Source organism: Pristis pectinata, chromosome 3 (assembly GCF_009764475.1).
Source record: "Pristis pectinata isolate sPriPec2 chromosome 3, sPriPec2.1.pri, whole genome shotgun sequence".
NCBI classification, from domain to species: Eukaryota; Metazoa; Chordata; class Chondrichthyes; order Rhinopristiformes; family Pristidae; genus Pristis; species Pristis pectinata.
The window spans coordinates 37,992,285-38,013,905 of NC_067407.1; the positions used below are offsets into that span (position 1 = coordinate 37,992,285).

General features: G+C 39.8%; 1 protein-coding gene across 2 annotated transcripts in view; it reads left to right on the plus strand.

Moving 5' to 3' along the window:
• Positions 1-358: 358 nt before the first annotated feature.
• The window catches only part of negr1 (neuronal growth regulator 1), a 386,601-nt gene continuing 365,338 nt past the window's right edge, over positions 359-21,621 (plus strand). For both annotated transcript variants that reach the window (XM_052010858.1, XM_052010857.1), the window contains exon 1: positions 359-743. In XM_052010858.1, the coding sequence (XP_051866818.1) occupies positions 568-743 (176 nt within the window). In that variant the 5' untranslated portion in view covers positions 359-567. The remainder of the gene's footprint in view (positions 744-21,621) is intronic.

Sequence of the window (21,621 nt, forward strand, 5' to 3'; positions counted from 1 at the left end):
ATTCATTATAAAAATAAAAGTTAGAATTTTACAGAATTCAGAATAATTTCTTTGGAAAATAATTATCTTTTAAGAAATGTTTCGAAATTTATTGTGACTTTGGCTTAAAGCTTTTTTATGCATCAATTAGTGCATTTTATTTATTTTAATATTTTAGCGTTTATTCGTTGTCATGCTGATGCTGATGGGTGAAATACAGCAATACCTTTAATGCTCGATGCTCCCAGTCAGTCGGACATGTTGCCTGGGCAACGGCCATGGCAACTGGATCAGAGCCTGGGGCTGGCTGCTGCCTCCCTCCCTCCCTCCCTCCCTCCCTCCCTCTCTCTCTCTCTCTCTCTCTCCACATATACACACACGCATTTTACAGCAGTTCGTCCGTAGATGATGTGGAAGCCGCTGGAGAATAAAGAGCTCGTACTTTAGAGTCAGGCAGCGCCAGCGCAAAACTCCCTTCCCTTGGCAGAGAAAGAGGGGAGACAGATAGAGAGCGAAAAGACAAAAACAAAACAGAAAAGGGCTTTGAGAGATTTTGTGTGAGAAAAGGGGGGTTGGAGAACAGAAGCAATGGACAGCCTGCAGGATGCTTCCCCGTGCGCCACCGGCCAGTGGCTGGCGGCTCTGCTGCTGAGTCTGTGCTGCTTGTTGCCCACTTGCCTCCCGGCAGCAGCTCAGAGCGTGGATTTCCCCTGGCCAGCTGAAGACAACGTCGTGGTGCGACAGGGAGACACGGCCATCCTCAGGTAGGGGTGCAACAGCAACCTGTGACAGACATCCTGTGGCGTGGGGGAGGGAGAGGCAAAACATTATTGTTTACATACTTTTGCAGCTTTATTTTTCTCTTAGATATAATGATAAACATCTGTGTTGTGAATGTGGCGGTGAGCGAATGTTTTAAGTTGCTCATGATTGACCAATCTGGTGTATTCTCTGTTGCACAACTGTGTGTTTTAATAGTTCCCAGAGGATATAGTTGGGGCTGGGTGCAGAAAAACTGTATGTATACATACACGGCGAACGGTCTGTGCCAAGCAATGCACTGCATTGTGCAGCGATTTTACACCTCAGCCCGACGTTGCTGTTTCTCACTGGGAAGAACTGAATCCATCGCAATTAATTCGCACCCACGGCATTCATGGGTTGTAGCTTTTTTTGAATGGAAATCAAATAAAAAAACAGCGTCAATAATAGAATCCTTGGAGTGAAATATGCCATCACTGGAATCCATATACGGTTTAATTTGCAGTGATACTGCAACAGTAAAAAACATTAATGGTTAACCTGTAGGAGTTGTATTTGAATTTACCAGACTTCAATATGCCACACCTTTTTATTTGCCACCCTACCTCCAGCCTAAAATAAACGAGAACAGATGTTATGTTATTAAGTGTCATTACCCTGACGCATACCCTGTCCATCATTTTATTTCCATGGCAGAAAGAATAAAATCTTTTATTTTCAGAATATGTAATGCATTGTTGACAACTTCAGAAGTGGCGTAGTTCTGCATGCATGCAGTAGAATTAAACCATATGTTGGTACCATGTCTAACACAGAATGGGAAATTTTCTATTCAATGCGTGAAATTGCATGAAATGTATTTTTCTGTACCTCTGAACTCATTAGACCCGCAACTGAAAGCGTACAAAGGTCTAACTGATTAATAGTGTAAATATCTATAATTTGACAATTTTAGAATGATGAAACTTTCACACAATTCTTTATTTCATAATCAAATCATGGAATTAATGTTAAAAATTTTACTTGTGTAGGCTGTGTAATTATCAGCAGCAGCAATGTATGTTCTGAGCACTGATTAAAAATCCCAGTTATTTGAATTTCCTGATGTTCAGTGATTGAATTTTATCAACTTTTGTTTGGGTGCCAGATTAAACATACAAGATTGTAATCCTTGGAGAAGAATAATTGGTGGGACTAGTTCGGTGCCGGAGTAGTGCACCTCCTTTTGGCTAATCAGAGAGGTGGCATCAATGTCTTTCCATTTCTAGATTATCGCACCTCAAATGAACGGGGGAGCAAAGTAATGCTGTATAACTAAGTGAAAACATAGGAGAGATTTCACTCACTCTGATGTACACAGTAATAAGAATTTATTGAGCAACCATAGTTGTTGTTTGGTTATTTCTTAATTTTACTTGAAATGCAGCCTTCCCTGTCATTCCAAAACTTGACTGCATTGGTTTCGTTTTCTTTCTCTCGTTTTGAATGTGTTATTATTGTGTTTCTCTTGGCCACATCCTTATTGTGAAATGATAATTATACTCTGGCTGGCTTTATGCAATAATATATTGTATTTATTGCTGGAGCCCACTAACTACATACTAACAAACAATTCAAGAAAATTAACCTTAAAGATCATGAGTTTGCGGTTGCAAATACATTCTGTAGCTAGTATACAATTTATGTCTTGAAGAAGGGTCCTGACCCGAAATGTTGACTGCCTGCTTTTCTCCACGGATGCTGCCTGGCCTGCTGAGTTCCTCCAGCATCATCATGTTTTTCATCTAGATTCCAGCATCTGCAGTCCTTTGTTTCTCTACAATTTATGTGGATAAGTGTTTCAAAATTTGAATTTGCTAGTTTTGAGAACAAAAGAACTATTCAGAATCATAGAATCATACAACATGGAAAAAGGTCTTTTTCATTACACTAATCCCACATACCTATCAACTCCTTCCCCCCTCCCCCCACCCTTTTATGTTGCATTTTTCATTTAAAGAAAAGTTATCAGGTGCATCACAAGCATAGGGAGAAAAGTGAATGCTAAAATGATAAAGCAGGTATCAAGAAGGATCAATGAAAACCTAATCAAAAAGCTGGGTTTTAGGACTTGCCTTTAAGGAAGATGAATGGACAGGCATATAGATGGAAATCCTGAGTCAAGAAGATAGCCAGTTGAAGTGCAGATAACAATGGCATGATGAAAGGAGGAGGCCAGAGCTAGAAAAAGGGGTCTAGAATTTTGTTCACTCAGTTTCCAAAAAAATGGTGGTGTGCCTTTGAAAATTGGTTTAATTTGGAGTAGAGCAATTTTGCACAACCTCTGCTTGTCTTAGTGCCAGGATATTTAGTTCTGCCAATCTTTTGGCCCCAGCACTTTTTTGCAATGTAAAATACCCCAAACAACTCAGCAGTTGTGTAACATTCACCTTATTTACCCAGAAAGCAACCAGCTTGTAGTAACTCTGTTTCACCTGCAACTGTGCTATTTAAGGGGCCACCATTCTAACTACATTTCTTTTGTTCTCATGGAGATCTGTGACCTTGAATATGGCCTTGCACATGCTGGGAATGCTTTACCTGTGGAGATCAAGGCCACTGTCACTCTCAGATTCCTCACCTTAGGATCATTACAGACTGCTGCTGCTGACCTCAGCCACACCTCAGTCTTCTATAAGCTAATCAAACCCCTTACTCAAGGAGAGGAGATTTCATCTACTTTCTCTATGGCTCTCTGGAGCATACAGAATGACCATAGGCAATTGCCTGTATTTTGCAGGCTTCCTCAAAGTGCAGGCATTCAGTGAATGCAGTCTTTTCCCCATAGACACTTGCATATCAATTCCCTATCAGAAGTGCTTGGCTGTAGCCCTGGAAGGTCTCTGTGGCCTGCATGGGGTAAGAACCTATCTCCTGCAGATTCAGTTCTTCAGCAGCCTGTCCATGATGCTCAGACCCTCTGGGAGCACTTTCCCACCTCTTCTTGGTATTGCGGCATCCATACATCAGTTGTTGGAAGAGTGTTGCTAACATTGTAGCATATCAATTTAAGTGCTGGTTTTAGAGTTTGCACCTGCTGGTCTCTATGCCAACAGCTGCAAGAACTTGTAACACATCAATACAGAACAACATGTTAAAGTTGACAATAACAGTTTCAGCAGGATGATTATTGAAAAATCTCACATTGCTTTTTCATGAACCTCAGTACTGAAGATGTTGATCGTTATGCTCATCTAGACTACTCTGATAGCATCTTCCAAACCTGTGAACTTTAGCACAAAGAAGTATAAGGGTAGCAGGCACATGGGAACACCACCATCTGTAGGTTTCCCTCTGTTGCCAATTAATGCAGCACACGATAAAATACACCAGACAATGGCTTTCCCTAATAACCATACTATGATATTAGTCGCAATTAGTGCAAACGACTGAAAGATTCACCACATAGTTTCAAACAAGTCTCTTTAGTTACGTAACTATTTAGTTAGTTTCACAACCTCTAAAACCCACTACTTATATTTCGATATTACTTGCTCTAGATTTACCTGGCCGGGGTTTGATGCAGTGAGTTCTCCTCCAAGTTCCTGATTCGGGGTCTTCTTCTGCAATTGTTAGTCTCCAAAGTTATTGCTTCCAGTTATCCTGTGAGGCACCTTTTTATTCATTTCTTTGCATACCTCCTGGACATTGCTTTGGTATTATGTCCAATTGTATGTCCATAAATCCATTAGTTTCCTTATATGTACTTGTTGCTTTTAGTTCCTTTAAGTTCCTGCTGGCTTCCATAATCACCTCAGATTTTCATCCTGTTTTAATTACCAGGCTGTCCCTGGTACACAGTATCCCAAAATGTTTGTGCACATCAGAATATCGCTATCCGTTTTCCTCTGTGTTGGGATGTTCTCAGGGCTGTAAAGGTGAATCAGCTATGCTCCCAAGCCAACACTAACCAGATGTCCAAATACGCCACGACTCCACTTCACACATTCCTATTTCATGCTGACCAGGCCTCTTTCCAATTCTTTCACTTAAGTCTTTCTCTCTCAACTGTCTACATCGCCAAGTTGCACATCATCTGGATTTGGAAATGTATTTTGGACCTTCATTATTGCTGAGTATAAATCCTGAGCTCCCTATCCATAGCAGTAGGAATACTTTGACCGGAAGGATTGCAGCTGTTTAAGAAGATAGCTCACTTTTGTTTATTGCCTATTCCTAATTATCTTCTGCAGGGTAATTAGGAATGGGCAATAATCTCTGGCCCTGCTAGTGATGCCCCACATTTGAGAAATTAATACAGTAAGAAAAGTCTTCACAAGCTGTGCTAGGGTGATGTTTTCACGCTATTAAGATGCAGTAATGCAGTTTCTAGACCAGGGAATGTTTGGGGAGAGATTCTGTGGTATTGGAGGAAATTCAAGGATAAATGTGGACATGAAGGGATCTAAATGGGAATTAGAGAACCTTAAACTGTCAGGATTGGAAGAAGATCAGGAACTCATGTAGTTTGTTGAGGATGGAGATCATGGAAAAGCAGGATCTGCAGCGTGGTGCAATGTGATAGACAGGACAGTGGGACACATGCCTAAATGGTATTAGATAACTTGGTGATAACAAGGACATTGATGACAGCTTTAGCAACAGGTGGTAGAAGCTGGGAAGGAAGTGGATGATGTTGTGAAGATGTAAGTTGGGGATATTTGTGCTGAAAGAAATCTTGGATCAAAAATTGAGCTAGGAATCCAAGTATGCTGAGAAAAAGGATTCTTCTGCTAAAACAGTAGTATTTTATGTAAGCCATTATGACACTTCCATTTTAAGATGACCACAGGTAAAAAAAGTACTCTCCAGATGCATCACAATTAAATTTGTGTGGTATAACAAGGCATTTAAGTGGCATGATAAATGCTGTTAATTTTTTCTTCACTTGCAATTAGTTTTTAACACTATTCCTCTCCAAGGAACTTTAGCCAAGTGTCATGATCATGAAGCCTGTTTTGAGTTTTTCATTTTTTAAACCTAAAGCTACTTAAAGAGTTTTAGAAGTATTCTTTTCTTTAGTTTTCTTTTCTTCCCTCTCTCCTTTCCACTGTTGGAATAGGGTTCTGTAGTACCTTGCTATTCTCTCTGTTTCTTTTTGCATATTCATTTCCAGGAACTGGGCATAGCCATCTGGGAGGTGAGATGATGAGATACTGTAGGTCTCATTTTGTTTTGGTGGGTTGGTGGTAGGATTTAAGGAGAGAGGTGCACAGTTCTTCTAACTTACTTAGGCAGGTTATCTGTGTGACACAAGAGATTCTGCAGATGCTGGAATCTGGAGCAACACATACAAAGTGCTGGAGGAACTCAGCAGGTCAGGCAGCATCTATGGAGGGAAATAAACAGTTGATGTTTCAGGACGAGACCCTTCATCAGGACTGAAAAGGAAGAGGGTGGAAGCCACAATAAGGAGGTTGGGAAAGGGGGAGAAGCACACGCTGGCTGGTGATAGGTGAGTCCAGGTGAGAGGGGGAAGGTAGGTGGGTGGGGGAGGGGTGAGATGTCAGAAGCTTAGAGGTGATAGGTAGAAGAGGCAAAGGGCTGAAGAAGAAGGAATCCAGTTGTGGGGGCCACAGGAATGAGGGAAGACAAAAGGGTGGGGGGGGGGGAGGACGGAGAAAAAAAGAAGGGGGGGGGAAGAGGGGAGGGGTTACCGGAACTTGAGATATCGATGTTGAGGCCATCAGGTTGGAGACTCCCAAGGCGGAATATGAGGTGTCATTCCTCCAACCTGCATCTGGCCTCAATGCAGCAGTAGAGGAGGTCATGGATAGACATGTCAGTATGGGAGTGGGATGTGGAATTAAAGTGGATGGCCACCGGGAGATCCTTACTTTTGTGGCGGACGGGCTGAAGGTGCTCGATGAAGTGGTTGCCCAATCTGTGTCGAAACCGCACCGGGAGTACCGGATGCAATTACTGACACCCTTGGATTCACGGGTGAAGCGCTGCCTCACCTGGAAGGACTGTCTAGGGCTCTGAATGATGGTCAGGGAGGAGGTGTAGGGACAGGTGTAGCACTTAGAGTGGTTGCAGGGATAAGTGCCGGGAGGGTCATCAGTGGGGAGGGACAGGTGGACAAAGGAGCAACGGAGAGAGCAATCCCTGTGGAAAGCAGAGGGGGGGGGGGGGAAGGGGAAGATGTGCCTGGTGGTAGGATCCCACTGGAGGTGGCGGAAGTTGCGGAGAATGATGTGTTGGACCCTGCATGGTGGTGAGGGTGTCCCAGTGGCCAGCCACTTCATTTCTACATCCCACTCCCATACTGACATGTCTGTCCATGGCCTCCTCTACTGCTACGTTGAGGCCAGACGCAGGTTGGAGGAACAACACCTTATATTCCGCCTTGGTAGTTTCCAACCTTATGGCCTCAACATTGACTTCTCTAACTTCTGGTAACCCCTCCCTTCTTCTCACTTTTTTTTCTCTCCCTCCTCACCCCCCTTGTCTTCCCTTATTCCTGTGGTCCCCTCACCCCTTCACCTTCCCCTTCCTTGCCCTCATGACTTGCCCATCTATTCCCCACCTCCTTCCCTTTATTCCATGGTCCATTGCCCTTTCCTACCGGATTCTCTCTTCTTCAGCCCTTTACCTCTTCTACCTATCACCTTTCAGCTTCTTACTTCCCCCCCCCCCCCCCACCGACCTACCTTCCCCCTCTCACCTCGACTCACCTATCACCTGCCAGCATGTGCTCCTCCCCCTCCCCTGACCTTCTTATTCTAGCCTCTGCCCTCTTCCTTTCCAATCCTGGTGAAGGGTCTCGACCCAAAATGTCGACTGTTTATTTCCCTCCATAGATGCTGCCTGACCTGCTGAGGTTACCTGTGTGATCTAAGTACAGTCCATGCACAGGTCTAGTCTCAAGCAGGATATTGCACTGAGAACCAAAAGTAGGAGTATGGCTACAGGTATGAACATTATGGAGTATTAGATGTCAACAACCAGAAAGTGCCAAGGCCTGAAGAAATCAATAAAAACAAACATAAAATTGCTATTGTTTCATTTTTTACCTCTGAGCTATCCCTAGAATCCAGCAGATTCTCCAAATAGCCTTATCCATATCGCTTTGCTAGTCTATGTATGGTGATCTTCCCCAATATGCTGACAGGAAGGAAAGTTTAGGACTGCTCCTGGATCCCCTCCTGCTTACTGAATGCACAAGCCTAGTGGTGCAAATTGGAGGAACTCCAGGAAGTCCAAGGCAGAAGTCTGTAACGTGCTCACTGTGGCCAGTGGCAGCTGAAGAAAACCACCAACTACTTGCAACTAAATACATTGCAGACTTTTGCAGGACAGCCATAAATCTAGGACAAGCTGAATATCAGCTGCCGGTATACCCTGGCAAACCCACCCATACTTGATACTTATCGATTAACAACTTGGTTTGGGAAAGCAGTTAATTCTGCAATCTTTATGATTTTGCTGGCTTTTACATGGAGCAGCAGAGCTCAAATGTGCTGAGTTTCCCAGCATTGTCTTTGAAAACTTTTGTTTGTTAGTGTCTATTTCTCATCGAATCAAGCAGGATCTGTTTGCTTTCCAGTTATTCTGGGAAGATACTGTGCTCAAGGATGGATGTGCTAGATGAACAGTGAAGCTTTGGGTAGGACAGTGCACAGTGAAATCTCCAAGAAATCCTCCTACTGGAACTGGCAAACTCAGTCACACCTGATGGCCACAGAATAACTGATTTGTGAAAACTTTTAATTCCTCAATCTCCATGAAAGTACATTAGCTTTCGTAATGTACTAGGGAATGGATGATCATTAAGCATCTTGTGAATCTAGTGTGAGAGTGAAGCTGTTATTTCAGTCTGTTGGTCAGAATTATAATTCAGCACCTAACTAGAGAGCCACTTTTCCTTTCTAAATGGGCAGTCGTCACTGGAATGGAGGAGGGGAAACAGACAGACATTCTGTTTAGTCGTACATGGCACATATGCATGATAAAAATATTTTGAAAATATACTCCATATGAAATCAAATGTCACCACATGCTGTATGCAGAACACAGTTGGCAAATAGTCAGATTGAGTATTGTACCCAGCTCAACACAGCAGCCGAAGTTGAATAAACCTCTAACAGATCACATCAGCTTTCCTTTTTTCTCCCACATTGCATATATTTATTTTGATGCAGGGAGAATATTTATAGCAATGAAGATTACATTCTGAAAGTAACATAAATAGTATAAACTACAGGACTTCATTGTGTTCAGTGTCAACTGAGACATTTTGTTCCATGGCAACTATCGGAAACTATGGGCAGTCAAAATCACAAAGTTACAGGGTTGAATTTCCTTTCTAATTTAAATATGGTTCAGTGCCAATCAGCTCTAGTTTTGAATGGTTGACAGGAGAATTGATAGGTATACAAGATCATGATGAACTTAGCTAGGATGAGCAAGGAAAACAAAAGACACGGGGTTGGCTGGGAGAGGCATGTGGCATGGTTGCTGCGGTAGATTTGAGGAAAACTATTTTATTAAGTGAATGATTATGATTTGGAACTCATTGCTTGTAATGTGGTGGAAACAGAATCAATATGGAATTTGGAAAGAGGATTGGATAGACATTTGAGGGAAAATAATTTGCAGGGCAATGGGAGAAAATGGATAAATGGGACTAACTTGATTGCTCTACAAAAGCTGGCATGGATTTGATGGGTTAAGTGGTCTCCTGTGTCAGTATTATTTGAAAGAATAGGTGCATGGTGAATACCACTTGTCTAACAAAACAACATCATTCAATGCAATGCGATTCTGGTATTTTGGTTTTGAACTCTTCTTCAAGTTTCTAGCCAGTGAGCACGACAAGTTCCATGTTGCTTGGGATAAACAGAGGAAAATAGGTTTTCAGTATTCTCTTTTATGATTACTTCTTTCAAGACAAATAATATTTGCAAAACAATAATGGCAAAATAATAAATAAGCTATTCTAATGGTCATAATTGTTCTGTCGTTCTGGTAGATGGATGGGAGGAGAGCATTATCTTATGGTTTCAGTGCAAGTTGCATTTTAACTAATTTCAGGCCAAGGATTTTAGATGCTTATTAACTACATTGTTAAGTTGTTGGCTTAATATGAATACTGGGATTATATTTTTTAATTAACGTCAATGTTAATCATGGACCAATAAAGGCACGGGAGGCAATCTATTTTAGAACTATGAAACTTATAATAATATTGACACAGGATTGTTTTTCTGGCAACAAAATACTGTTATTTCAAGCAATATAAAGAACTGTGATTTCAATTGTTTTAGTTTGTCTTCATTTTCTCCCCCTTCCTGTCCTGCAGATGCTATTTCATGCTCATGGTTCTGTGGCTGTTCCTGGTTCTGTTAGTTTGTCGTTTGTTCACCTGATCAGGGAGTATAGTAGGCATTTCATCCAGTTGAGCCTCCTTGCCTAAAATGCACATGTGCAGTTTACAACAGTCACTAGATAGTGATCAACAATCAAACCCTGATTAACTTCTTTCCCTTTACTGCCACAGTTACGTTCTGATCAAAACTTGTTTGTAAGGACAGTTGGATTGACATAGCAAGACAGATTGACAGCATCAGATGAATTCTTAATCTCTGTATTTTAAACCTGCCCCCCCCCATAAAATCAATAACTGTTTACATGCTATCCTTGTTCGAAAGAAGTATTACTAAATTGCTCAAAGCCTTTATCCTTCAACTCCTCTGCATGATATTGCATTCTTCAATGATATTGCATCCTTCAACTCCTCTGCATTTATATCTATACTATCAATTCTGAGCAGAATACTTACAAATTAACTTCTTCTTCCATAAAAATCAAGGAGGAAACTAAACTGTGTGTTCACATTTCTTAATTATTTATACAGTTAGCAGCAGGAGCTCAAGCACCTCATGTTAACCCAACACTAAGTGGAATGTCCAAAACAGACATAAAATTAGGAGGGCTGGTTTGGACTGCACTTTGTTTATAGCAGATAAGATAGCAGGTTTGAATTGCTGGCCTTATGAAAATATTATTTTTTTAAAAATATAACAACTTCATTATTGGTAAGCCTGTACTTTTAGTTAAGATCCTAAGAGTTTATATAACATTAACTGAGTCAGTTAAGTATGTTATTTTGTCTCCTCAAGAATTCTTTTGCTTCTTCCCAAGATGTCAGCACAATGAATCTCTGTCAACGTAGTATTTTTAGTCTCATCCTAAATTTGTTCTCCCAATAGAAGTAACTTTCTCTGAACTCTTGTAACCTGTCAACCCTTCTAAAAAAATGACTTGTCTGGTCTTTGGTGTTGAAAACAATATTTTATGGATTTAATTTTCAAGGCAAATCTCTTTTTTATGACTAAGCCTCAATCAGCCAAACTGAATGTTACATCTTATGGCAAGGCATCCCTAAATATTATTCCCTGAAACAAGTGATTATCAAGCTCAAATAATGAGCAAACTTTTAACTTACTAAGAATACCCAAGTTCTTCTGTTAATCGAATGATATTTCTGATTTAGTCAGATTATAAAAATTGAACAAGGTTTGATTTGTTTCTGCTTTAAGTCATCCCAAGCACATGCTTCCCCTCCCCCCCCCCCCCCCCCCCCCCCCTAAAAACTGGCAATCTTTACTCTTCCCTCTCAGTCCTGTTATCAGGGTCTCCATCCGAAACACCAACTTACAACTTTTGCCTCCACAGTTCCTACTTGAACCAGTGAGTTGTTGCTGTGCTGTTTCTTGTTCCAAGCACCTCATGTTCACCCAACACAACACTCCGTTCAGGCATGATAAGCCTGTCCATAAACGTCTTCAGTTGCGAATTGAGAATGGGTTTTAGAATGTGAAAAGTCTTCTTCCCTAATGATGCTGTCCTGGAGTTCCTTTGGTTCAGCAACCATGGGGTACTTCTCCAATAACTTCCACTTTGCTGCTCCAGCAAACATTAGATAACTTAGCAGAGAGGAATGTATCCCTATTTTCACTAATTTATATTGTTTGATTTCAAAGTTAAACATATTAATTCAAAAAAAGTGAAAGAAACCAGTAGATATAGGAAAGTGCAATTGAAAGTTCAAAATGTCATTATATTCTTCTATCCATAGAAACCCTTCCTCTCCTGAGGGAACTGTAGTTCAGGATCCAGGAATTTCGGTGGGTAAGGTGTGCATTCTGTATGGAGCCTTTCCTAAGACATGAATCAGGGTCAGAGTTTAATGATTATTTAATTAAAATAAGCCAGCTGTGCATTGTCATTCCCTCTTCGCAAACTGGCTTCTGGCAGACCCTTGGTTAATCAGACCTTTGGTGTTTTTCTATGATGTAAGAATGCTCATTTAGGAGATTCTTTAAAAAAATAACTGCTTTACTCTAAATTAAGTACTTTTGAACTGTAGTTACCATTGTAATGTAAGCATTTTATAAAGATGGTGCTGACACAGCTTCTCAGTTTTTGTTGGGCAGATCACTCATTGGATGCCTCCCGAAGGGACTACGAGTCATGAGCTGCTTGCAGATAGCGCTGCCCAGCCTGCGACTGTGCAACTGGGTTCAGCATGCTTCGCCTTTGGCAAGTGCCTTGCTCACTTCTGGATCAGCGGCGTGTGGGGAGGCGACGTGACCTCCGTGCACGCTGCTGACGTATAATTCTCGGTGATTGACAAGGAAAGCTTTGGAGGCATTTCTCGGTTATGTCCTTCTCGGAGTCGGAGCCTCATATATACCCCGCACCAAACTAACAAGTAGAGATCACCAAGGCTTTTCATGCCCATCATCTGGAAGAAACTATAATTTTTAAACAAAAAAAACTTGCAGTCTGCTCACTTTTAAAATAAATTAATATCCCCAGAGCTCAACAGTGTTTTTTCCGCTGATCAACTCTGACCCTCATACCCCCGCCCAACCTCCCACATCTCAAGTTAAGCCAGAGATCTATTCCCTTATGGGGTCTCATTCAGCGGCTTTTCTGCGTTCACGTGTCCCGGTCCGATGAAAAACTTGGCGGAGTCAGGATCATTAAAAGCGGAAGCCGCCCACCAACACAGAGCTCCTAGCGACGCGGCAAGGGGCACACATCGGCAAATGAAATTCAGTGCTTAGAAATCCGGACACCTTGCACCCAGCAACAACGTTTAAACACTCCCAGGACTGCGGGTGGGAAAGTCCAGCAAAATACTGAGAGAATTCTTCATCAGATTGTTTTATGTTTGTGAATGAGACATGTACTGCATAGAGCTCCAATGCCTAACCGGGTCCCCTTGAAAATAGGAAAATTGCATGAAATACATGGATAACAGCGCTGTGGTGATTTACAGATAAAACCATGCACCAAAACAGGATTGCGCGATTCCCTGTGGGAGCTTTATGGTGAGCTATAAACTGCCGCTATTTTGCCACGCTGATCACAGGGAAAGCTTAAGGGAACTCCTCTCAATGGCCTTGGCAGAGCAGTTGCCTAAAAAAAACCATCGTGGAGTTGAGGGAAAGCGCGGGGAGGGGGTGAACACGGTGTGTGGGCTCCCCGAACATCTGTCCTGAGCACACCCCCACTGTGGCCGGCCTCTCTCCACTATGTGACGGTGGTTACAGCTTGCAGCTCTGATGTGCATCATACGCAAAATAAAAAAAATCTGCAATCAATGACGGAACAACCAGTGATGAGGTTTCAAAGCATCGATGTCCGAATAGAGATCCATTAATTGACATATCGTTGGCGATCTCATCACCATGTGCTCCTAGTTTTTGTTTTGCGACTGTTTTATAAGGCTGTAGGTTGTATCTAAAAGCTCCACTTTCTGCTGGGAAGGAAAGAAATGTATATTTTGCAAACTGTGACATCATCAGGTTGCGTGACGGATGCTGGTAAAAAAAACAGTCGCGCTAAGGTGAATTGTATACAATAGGCAGGATTTCACTGGGAAATTATTACTAGTGTTATCTAACTCAGGTTAAATAGTTTTCATGCATGATTTGTGCAAGAAAAACAGCTGTTAATGGATCCAATTGCTAGTCTCCTGTATCCAGGCGTGGAATGAGATCTCCAACCTCCTGTACTATTCAAGTTATTTTCATTTTAAGAATCAGTAGAAATATTGCAATCAGGCGGCAGTGCGACATAAACTTGCCGTGGCCCAGAATTTTTGATGTAACTCATATAGTTATGCTAAAGAATCAAGAAATTTATTGATTCCACATGTGAACCATCCAGCAATATTAGTTATCCATTTTGTTTACTGTCCTAGATTATTTTAGCAATTAAAGGTCTTGCAAGCTCTATAGTTTTATTTACCAAAACTATCTCTGCACAGTTTCATTTGCAAATGCTGTTGTGTGAATATTGATAAGTGGGCATAAAACATCTATGTAGCTGACCTGACTTTATCCCTCAGTTGATCTTTTGTCTTGTAACTATTCAATGTGGGCACTACAGGGCATTGCGTATTGTCCATACTGGGCAAAAAGTGGGAGAGCAAAGCAGGTTTCTTTCCTAAATTTATCTGAGTGAATCAATTGCATTTTTAATAATAGTCTGACAGCTTCATATTCACTTTGATATATTCCAGCACAATTGAACCCAGGATTTTATTTCTAAATTTCTAAAAAAAATCAATTCAGGATCTCTAACTTCCATGGAGAGATTTGAATATTAACCCAAGCTTCCAGACTACTGGTCCATTAATATAATCTTCTGGCAAACTGATAATAGGGTATTTCTCATTGGGGAACCCAATATTTATATTAATCAGGTCAGTGGCCATATCACACTTAATTCTTAACTCCTTCCACCTTTCATCATTACTTACTTACCACAAGACTAAAGGAGGCCACCTGGCCCATTGAGTCCATGCTGGCTCTCAGCAGAGCAATCCCAGAAGTCTCATTCCCCACTCTTATTTCCCTGTAGGTCTGCAGCTTACAGTCTCACACATGCTTGTCAACTTCCCTTTGATTCTTTTGCCACTTACCTACAGGGTTAATTTACAGTAGCCAATTAACCTATCAGCACACCTCTAGGATGTGGGAGGAAGCCAGATCGCCGGAGAAGAATGTGTAAACTCCACATCTACATTAGCATATGTAAGGAAGTCTTCCCACCAGGGAGCACCACAATATGTCGTGTGAGCTGCAGATGATATGTGGTGCGTTGGAAAAGCATAAACTCTGCAAGACACAGATGACCCAGATCTGAATCAACTAAAATGTTCGCTATGTGTTCTACCACCAGAGCATCAATGTTTTTCCAAAGGGCAAGTGGTGTGCTTTCTTCCACCATGTTGTGAGCTTGGTGATTCATTTAGAGCCTGAAAAATTATAATTGCACAGATAAATTTCTGGGTCATTGCCAAGTGCTCCTTTGTATTTATAAATAATCTTGTGTTAATAACTTGAACCATCAATGGAATGAATGTCCTTGGAATCTTTCAGTAAGAGTGTTGTAATGAGGTTCTGGTGCATGATTGTTTGGATTCGGCAAGAATGCATGGTTTTGGAGAACTGAAAAAACACAACGGACATATTTCTCTAATTGTAAGAAGAAAACACATTTCTGATCAGCAGCTGTTGAGTCTGTTTCCCTCCTGCTCCTCATTGCTCTATGTGTTTGTGTGAGTATATGTCGCATTCCTGCCTCAGTTTTCTCAATAGGGATATTCATTGAAACATCATTCTGCTGGGCATATTGTTAAGAACAAATTATAATAACTCCAGAGTGTCATAGGTTTTGTATACAGTGTTTATACGGGACAATACAGATAGAATTTTCCCTTTAATCTGTGCATCCTTGTGTGTTTTCTGTCATGAGTATTATTATCTAGATTATCACATCAATGCAGTAGTGAGTGAGCACAGTATTACTGTGGGTATCATATTTGCTTAAGATGTTGCATTAAATCTCTTGTCTTCCATCTCAGATGGACAAGGCACAACAAGAGGTAAAGCAAGGAAGTGCATCTGCTGCCTTGGTCAACATTCATTCTTCAATCAACACCTAAAGCTGAATTAGTACTTTATTTTTATTGTTGCTTGTAGGACCTTGTCATTGGAAAAAAATGGCCATTGCATTTTTTACAGGGAATGAAGAGTTACAACTGAATGGCAATAAGGATGATGTTTATAGTCCCTGGAACTTTGAGGAAACCCACAATAATAGAAGGTCTTGAACCCCTGATTATTAGCCTATTTTAAGCAATCCTACGTTGTTAATTGGTTAGGTGCATTCAGTAGAAGAGAATATGTGAGTGTTCATTGCTGAAGACAAAATTATAATCTGAAGTGAATGTTAAAATTGTTCAGTTCAATGTTAGCTTCATTGACACAAATGGTGCCCACGTTGGGCTTAATCAAGGTTTCTTTAGTTAGGCATAATTTTGTTTTAATAATAATTCTTGAGTTACATCTAAAGGAGCCTGTTCATGCTCAGATTTTATCCTTCTCCTGTGATGTTGAAAGAAAATTACTCCCTGTAATCCTCTTCCTCAGCTGTGATTAAAATTCGATAAGTAGGAATCCCTTCAGAGAAAGTATTGTTTTTGTTAATATTTATACTTTTTTAGTTTATATCCAATTTGACTCAGGCAGTGTACATTGGGTTACAGAATATGCCTTTCACCACTTCAAAATTAAAAAAAGAAATCCAAAGTGCTATATAAAAATTGAGAAAGCAACCAATACAAACTGTGATATCTATTACTTCTAACCTGATATGCTTATACTAGCACTATATCTGCTTTTTACAAATATATGATTAAGTTCACTTTTGCATTGGCAAAAATAAAAGAAATATTGATGGATAAGATCACCACATCATTGCCTTATTTATTTAGATTAGATTTGTCAATCAGGGATAGGTATATCTTGCTCTTTCAGTAGAATTTAAATAATGGAAAATGGAAAAGGAGCAGGATGTGCTACATATGGGTTGCATCCTGCTGATATGATTACATTTAAAAGTAGCGAGTTCAGTAGCAGAGTTAGGCCCACTTAGGATCGTTCCACAGTTTGTGCAAAGTTTGGTAAACCCTGATGATTGATTATAGGAGTGCTGCATTTAGTCTCAATGTTCCTGAATCAAAAAAAAACAGGCTCTATCTCTGCACCTGGCAACTTTAAAGTGACCCTTTTTAGAGCATGGATGTCATATGAAAACACCTTTATTGTGGTTTAATAGCTTAATAACAATTTCTGACCATGCAGAGACTGGAATTGATACCTGATGAGATATCAGAGGGTAATTGATATCTGTGGGATAACACTTAATCAAGGAGTTAATGTTTTCAAGACAGTGGAAAAATGATTTTGCGCAGTAATATATAACAAAAATGTGCCTAATATCAGTTATTTTCCAATTTTCTATTCTTTCCCTTCTCATTTCATGAAGGTATTTCTTTTTGCTTTGTTATTTTCCCATAACCTGTGCACCTTATTGTCTCCCTGTACTGCACTTTCTCTGTAACACTTTATTCTGCATTCTGTTATTGTTTTCCCTTGTACTACCTCAGTGCACTGGTGTTATGAAATGATTTGTATGGATGACATGCAAAACAAAGTTTTTCACTATACCTCGGTACATGTGACAGTAAAAACCAATTTACCATCTTAAATGCTAGCATCACTCTAGTACGTCACCCATGCCACTTTTCATTGAAGTCTGGATATTTACTGTCAGTGGGCTATTTGATCATGAATGCCACAGCACCTGAACTCAATTCCGTCTTCAATGAATGTCCACACTAATACATTCCAGCAGAGGTCACTGGACAGTGATCTGAAGCTAGTGTTGCAGATTATCTTTCTACTCTTTACCCAGTCTGCAAGTACTAAATTACAGCACTTTGAAAGAGATTGGTTACTCAGCACACAGAACCTAAGACTTGCCTAATCAAAAAGCTCAGTTATAGACACATAGTGCATTCATCCACAACCCCTCATTGCTATTGAAAGTATTTATCTCTTGAATATACAACCTTTCAGACTAATTATTGGTGTAGCTTGTTATAGTCAATGCAACTGTTTGATTTATTGGTTTTATATGATTTATAGGTTTTCTTAATTCTCAATATGAATGTTTATGGTGAAATATTTTGTTTCAATTATCTAGAGATGTTATCACATTCACCAACCTATACATTAAGCTGAGAACAACAGTAATAAGAGAAAATTGTGCATTGGCCTGAATATAACCAGGGCTATTAACTTGAATTAAGGAACATCCTAAACACTATTTGTATGATTATTAACTGACATTGCTTTCTTTGAAGAGCAAATGGAATGAAAACAGAAGGAATGAGAAAGTATCATATGACTGAATACAAATGGTTGGGAAAATCAGAAAACTATGTGAGAATATTCTGGGATAGTCCATTACATTTTTTTCAAGTAAGTCTAATGGTTATACAAGTAAGCATCTCTATGAGAGTACTATATTTTGTTCATGTTCTGTATTGGAAATGAGTAAAAATAATTTGAGTAGATTTGGGGAAGAGGGTCAGTTTTATTTAACTAAGTTCAAAGGTGAAAGATCTCAATAAGTGAAAAGATATTTATACACTTAAGGGTGGGTGAAAGCCTCTGTGATCATCCCTAAAGTACTAATTGCACAATTGTGGCATCTTCTGTAATGGTAGTTGTCATTTGGTGGAAAATATTTACCATATTACTGGTGTGAGTTTAACTTTGTGTCACAGGTCAGCACCAATGCAAAGCAAATCATCTGTTGTTGTGAGAAGCCATTTGCAGACTATTCTTGTTACGTATTTATTGCTACTAGATACATCTTCCTCCAAACCTGCCTCCCCGTATGTTTACTTTCTTTTTCACTGCCATTCTTGATCTATTGCTGGCACCTCCAGTCTTGAACAACCTGCATTACTGCCACTGCACTATATCCATCCTGAGCTGTCATAGAATTTCTGTTCAGTGGGTCAAAGTGTATTTTTCTTTCAGTGATTCATTCCTTCCAGCTAGAGTTCAAGCTGCTGTCTTTGATGTTGTTAACAGACAATTAAGTGTTGCCTGCAAGCAATATTGTTCCAAATACTGCAGTTTGAATGTGCCTTAAAGAAAAAGGCAGAAATATCTTTAGCAAATAAAAAATATATAATAAATAGTTGTGTGTTTTTATCTTTATAGTATGTTTCTGAATTTCACTTTTATGGTATTAGTAATGGCTTTGGTGTTCTTTTTGTAAAAATATGTGTTCATGCTGATAATGGAATGAAGAGATGGAGCAGAACACAGAGCTTGTTCTTTGGTTTAGTTGACGTTCTATATTTTCTGGTTCAGGATATAGTCAGCTATACCGAGTTGCGCAAGTGTTTTATATTAAGTTTGCTCTTTATTTCTGCACATATAAAAATGATGTAAACCTACTTCACCTCTGCATTTGTCTGTGTTAATCATCTCTAGTAAGCTAAATCTAACAGCCTTGTATCATAGTGAAAATAACGTCTACCAATTAACAACTTCTCCTGCAAAACTCCTCAAAGTATCTCGTGTACCCTCTGAGATGCACATATGCAGTTTGGGAAATTCAACAGGAGATTATAGCCTTAGGTTATCTCTGCATTCCAGGATAATCCTCTGGGTTGTAAATAATTTTCGTAGATTGGTGCAAGGTCTGATATGCCTTTATGTAATTGAACCACATCTGACTGTGAATGGTTAAACAGTTGTTGAACTTATTTGGGTCAGTGCCCCTTGTGCTTTAAGGGATGAGGGTTGTACACAGGATGGGTGGGGGAAAGGCATAGGGGTTATGCAGTCAACATGAGAGGTAATAATTTTTTAAAGGAAGCTAATATCAGAGAGATGAGAATGTGGTGGAGCAAAACATTATGTCAAATGGAGAGTCAAAGCCCAGATATAAATAAACTGGCAGACATTTTCTTCCAGAAGTGATACGAAAAGAAATAGAGCTGGAAGGAGGAAAAGATTGTGGTTGGTGTAATGGAAGAATGTATAGTATGCTCCTCCACTCTGATTTACAAATCCTTTACGATTTTTTTTCACAGAAGGTACTTAATCCTGGATTGTGTCAAAATATGTATTTTAGCCCCAACCAGAGCTGTGTTTGGTGGGCACAAAAAGTAACTACAATGTGAGGTGGGAACTTCTCTGAGATCTGAAGAATGCGTTATTACTTAGCAACTTCTAGTTGTTGAGAATTTCAGTTCATTCCTCAGCATTGGGACCTTTCTGATCTCTACGTCATATTGAGAAACAGGCTTATAAGGATCAGATGTAGAGACAAAGGAGCCAGAGACTGTGGAGGGAGGTGGCTTTTGTCCTAGTCATCAGAATGATAGCAGACAGAGATTGTCATTTTTGAATTAGGTAAGAAGTCTATTGAATTGGGCAAGTGTTTATGTATTTATTTTCTTATCAATCCATGAACAGAAGTTTTCTGAATTACCAAGCAACTCTTATCATATTCTATTCCCCAACAGTTTATCCACTGTGGCATAAAGTAGCTTACAAATTGAACCACACAATATCTCACATAATGTTAACTCAGTTCAGTTGCAGAAAGTATGCATGTGTACGATACGGAGTCACTCTGGACCACAAGGGAGTTTCATTGTTATGTTCCTGGATATCGTTACTGTGCTGGCAGATAAAGGTCAGTGGGAGTCAATGGTTTTTAAAAAAAGCTGCAAGGCTGCCTAAGGGAACAATAGCTTCCAGTAAGTGTGAAATGTATGGACAGTAAACTGAATGGAAAATGGGTTAGCATGCTGATCTTGACCACACAATGTCTATTTCTATTGGCTGTAGGGACTCTCCCTGCCTCGAGTTCAGATAACTACAACTCGCATGGGTATTACGCAAGATTGTCCATTATTCAACAGTAATTAGCAAACTCTTTCTGAATGTTCAGAGGAAGCTTAATGTTGGAAGTAGAACATACTTTCAATGTGGAAAAGCATTGTGGGGTTAGAGTTTAAAACAGATTATTCAGATAGAGCAATGAGGGGGTCGAAGTTGTTTCCCACATAGATTGTGCTATAACGTAGACATAATAATGTGGAAACATTAAATATTCGTCACATGCATATTATGTTAAACATTCGGCTATGATTTACAAATGGCATGAACAAAACAGTTTCATCAGTAAACCCAAATGGTTGCCACGCCTACCATGTAGGACGACATTTGACCTGGGAATGGATAAGAAAACCTGATGGCAAAAGAAGAAAATAAGTGATTACGAAGTTGGTTAAAACTTGGATTTTACTTTTTAAACACAACTCAGTTGGTGTATTTATATAGTACCACCTATTTGTGAATACATATGATTCAAAATCGATGTAAAGCTTGTTAACCTAAAGGAACAGATAAGACTAAGGTTTATTTAAGAAACAGTATAGGTTGCTCTTAATCAATTGGAGTTATGATAATTTGTACTGAAGTACACTTTCATATGAAAATAAGCAAATGCTGTTCTTAATGACTGAGATGTCATAGTATCAAGAACTGTAAATATTTACCAGGTCCCACCTTAATGATTTAAGTTAGAATTGCAAATAGATTTTTTGGATTACAGTAGTGCCAGTGATAAGTGTATATCTTAAGCTGATAATGGTTAGAATTAATACTTCATGCAGCCATTGATTACTCAACAGTCGGATAAACTTCTCACTTATATGAAGGGTCTTCAGGCAATTGGAGTTAGCAGCAGTTAATCTACCATTAAATGGGTATTGCAGATAGTGTTTGTTTTCTTAAACTCTTGGGAACATTTGTGTTAAGAAAATTGGAATCCTTGATTTATTGTTGAGATTGACCTGCTTGAGCAACCATTAGGATTTCCATATTGCTCTGGATCTAAAACAAATGAGTTATAATAGTCTGTAACTATAAATATGCA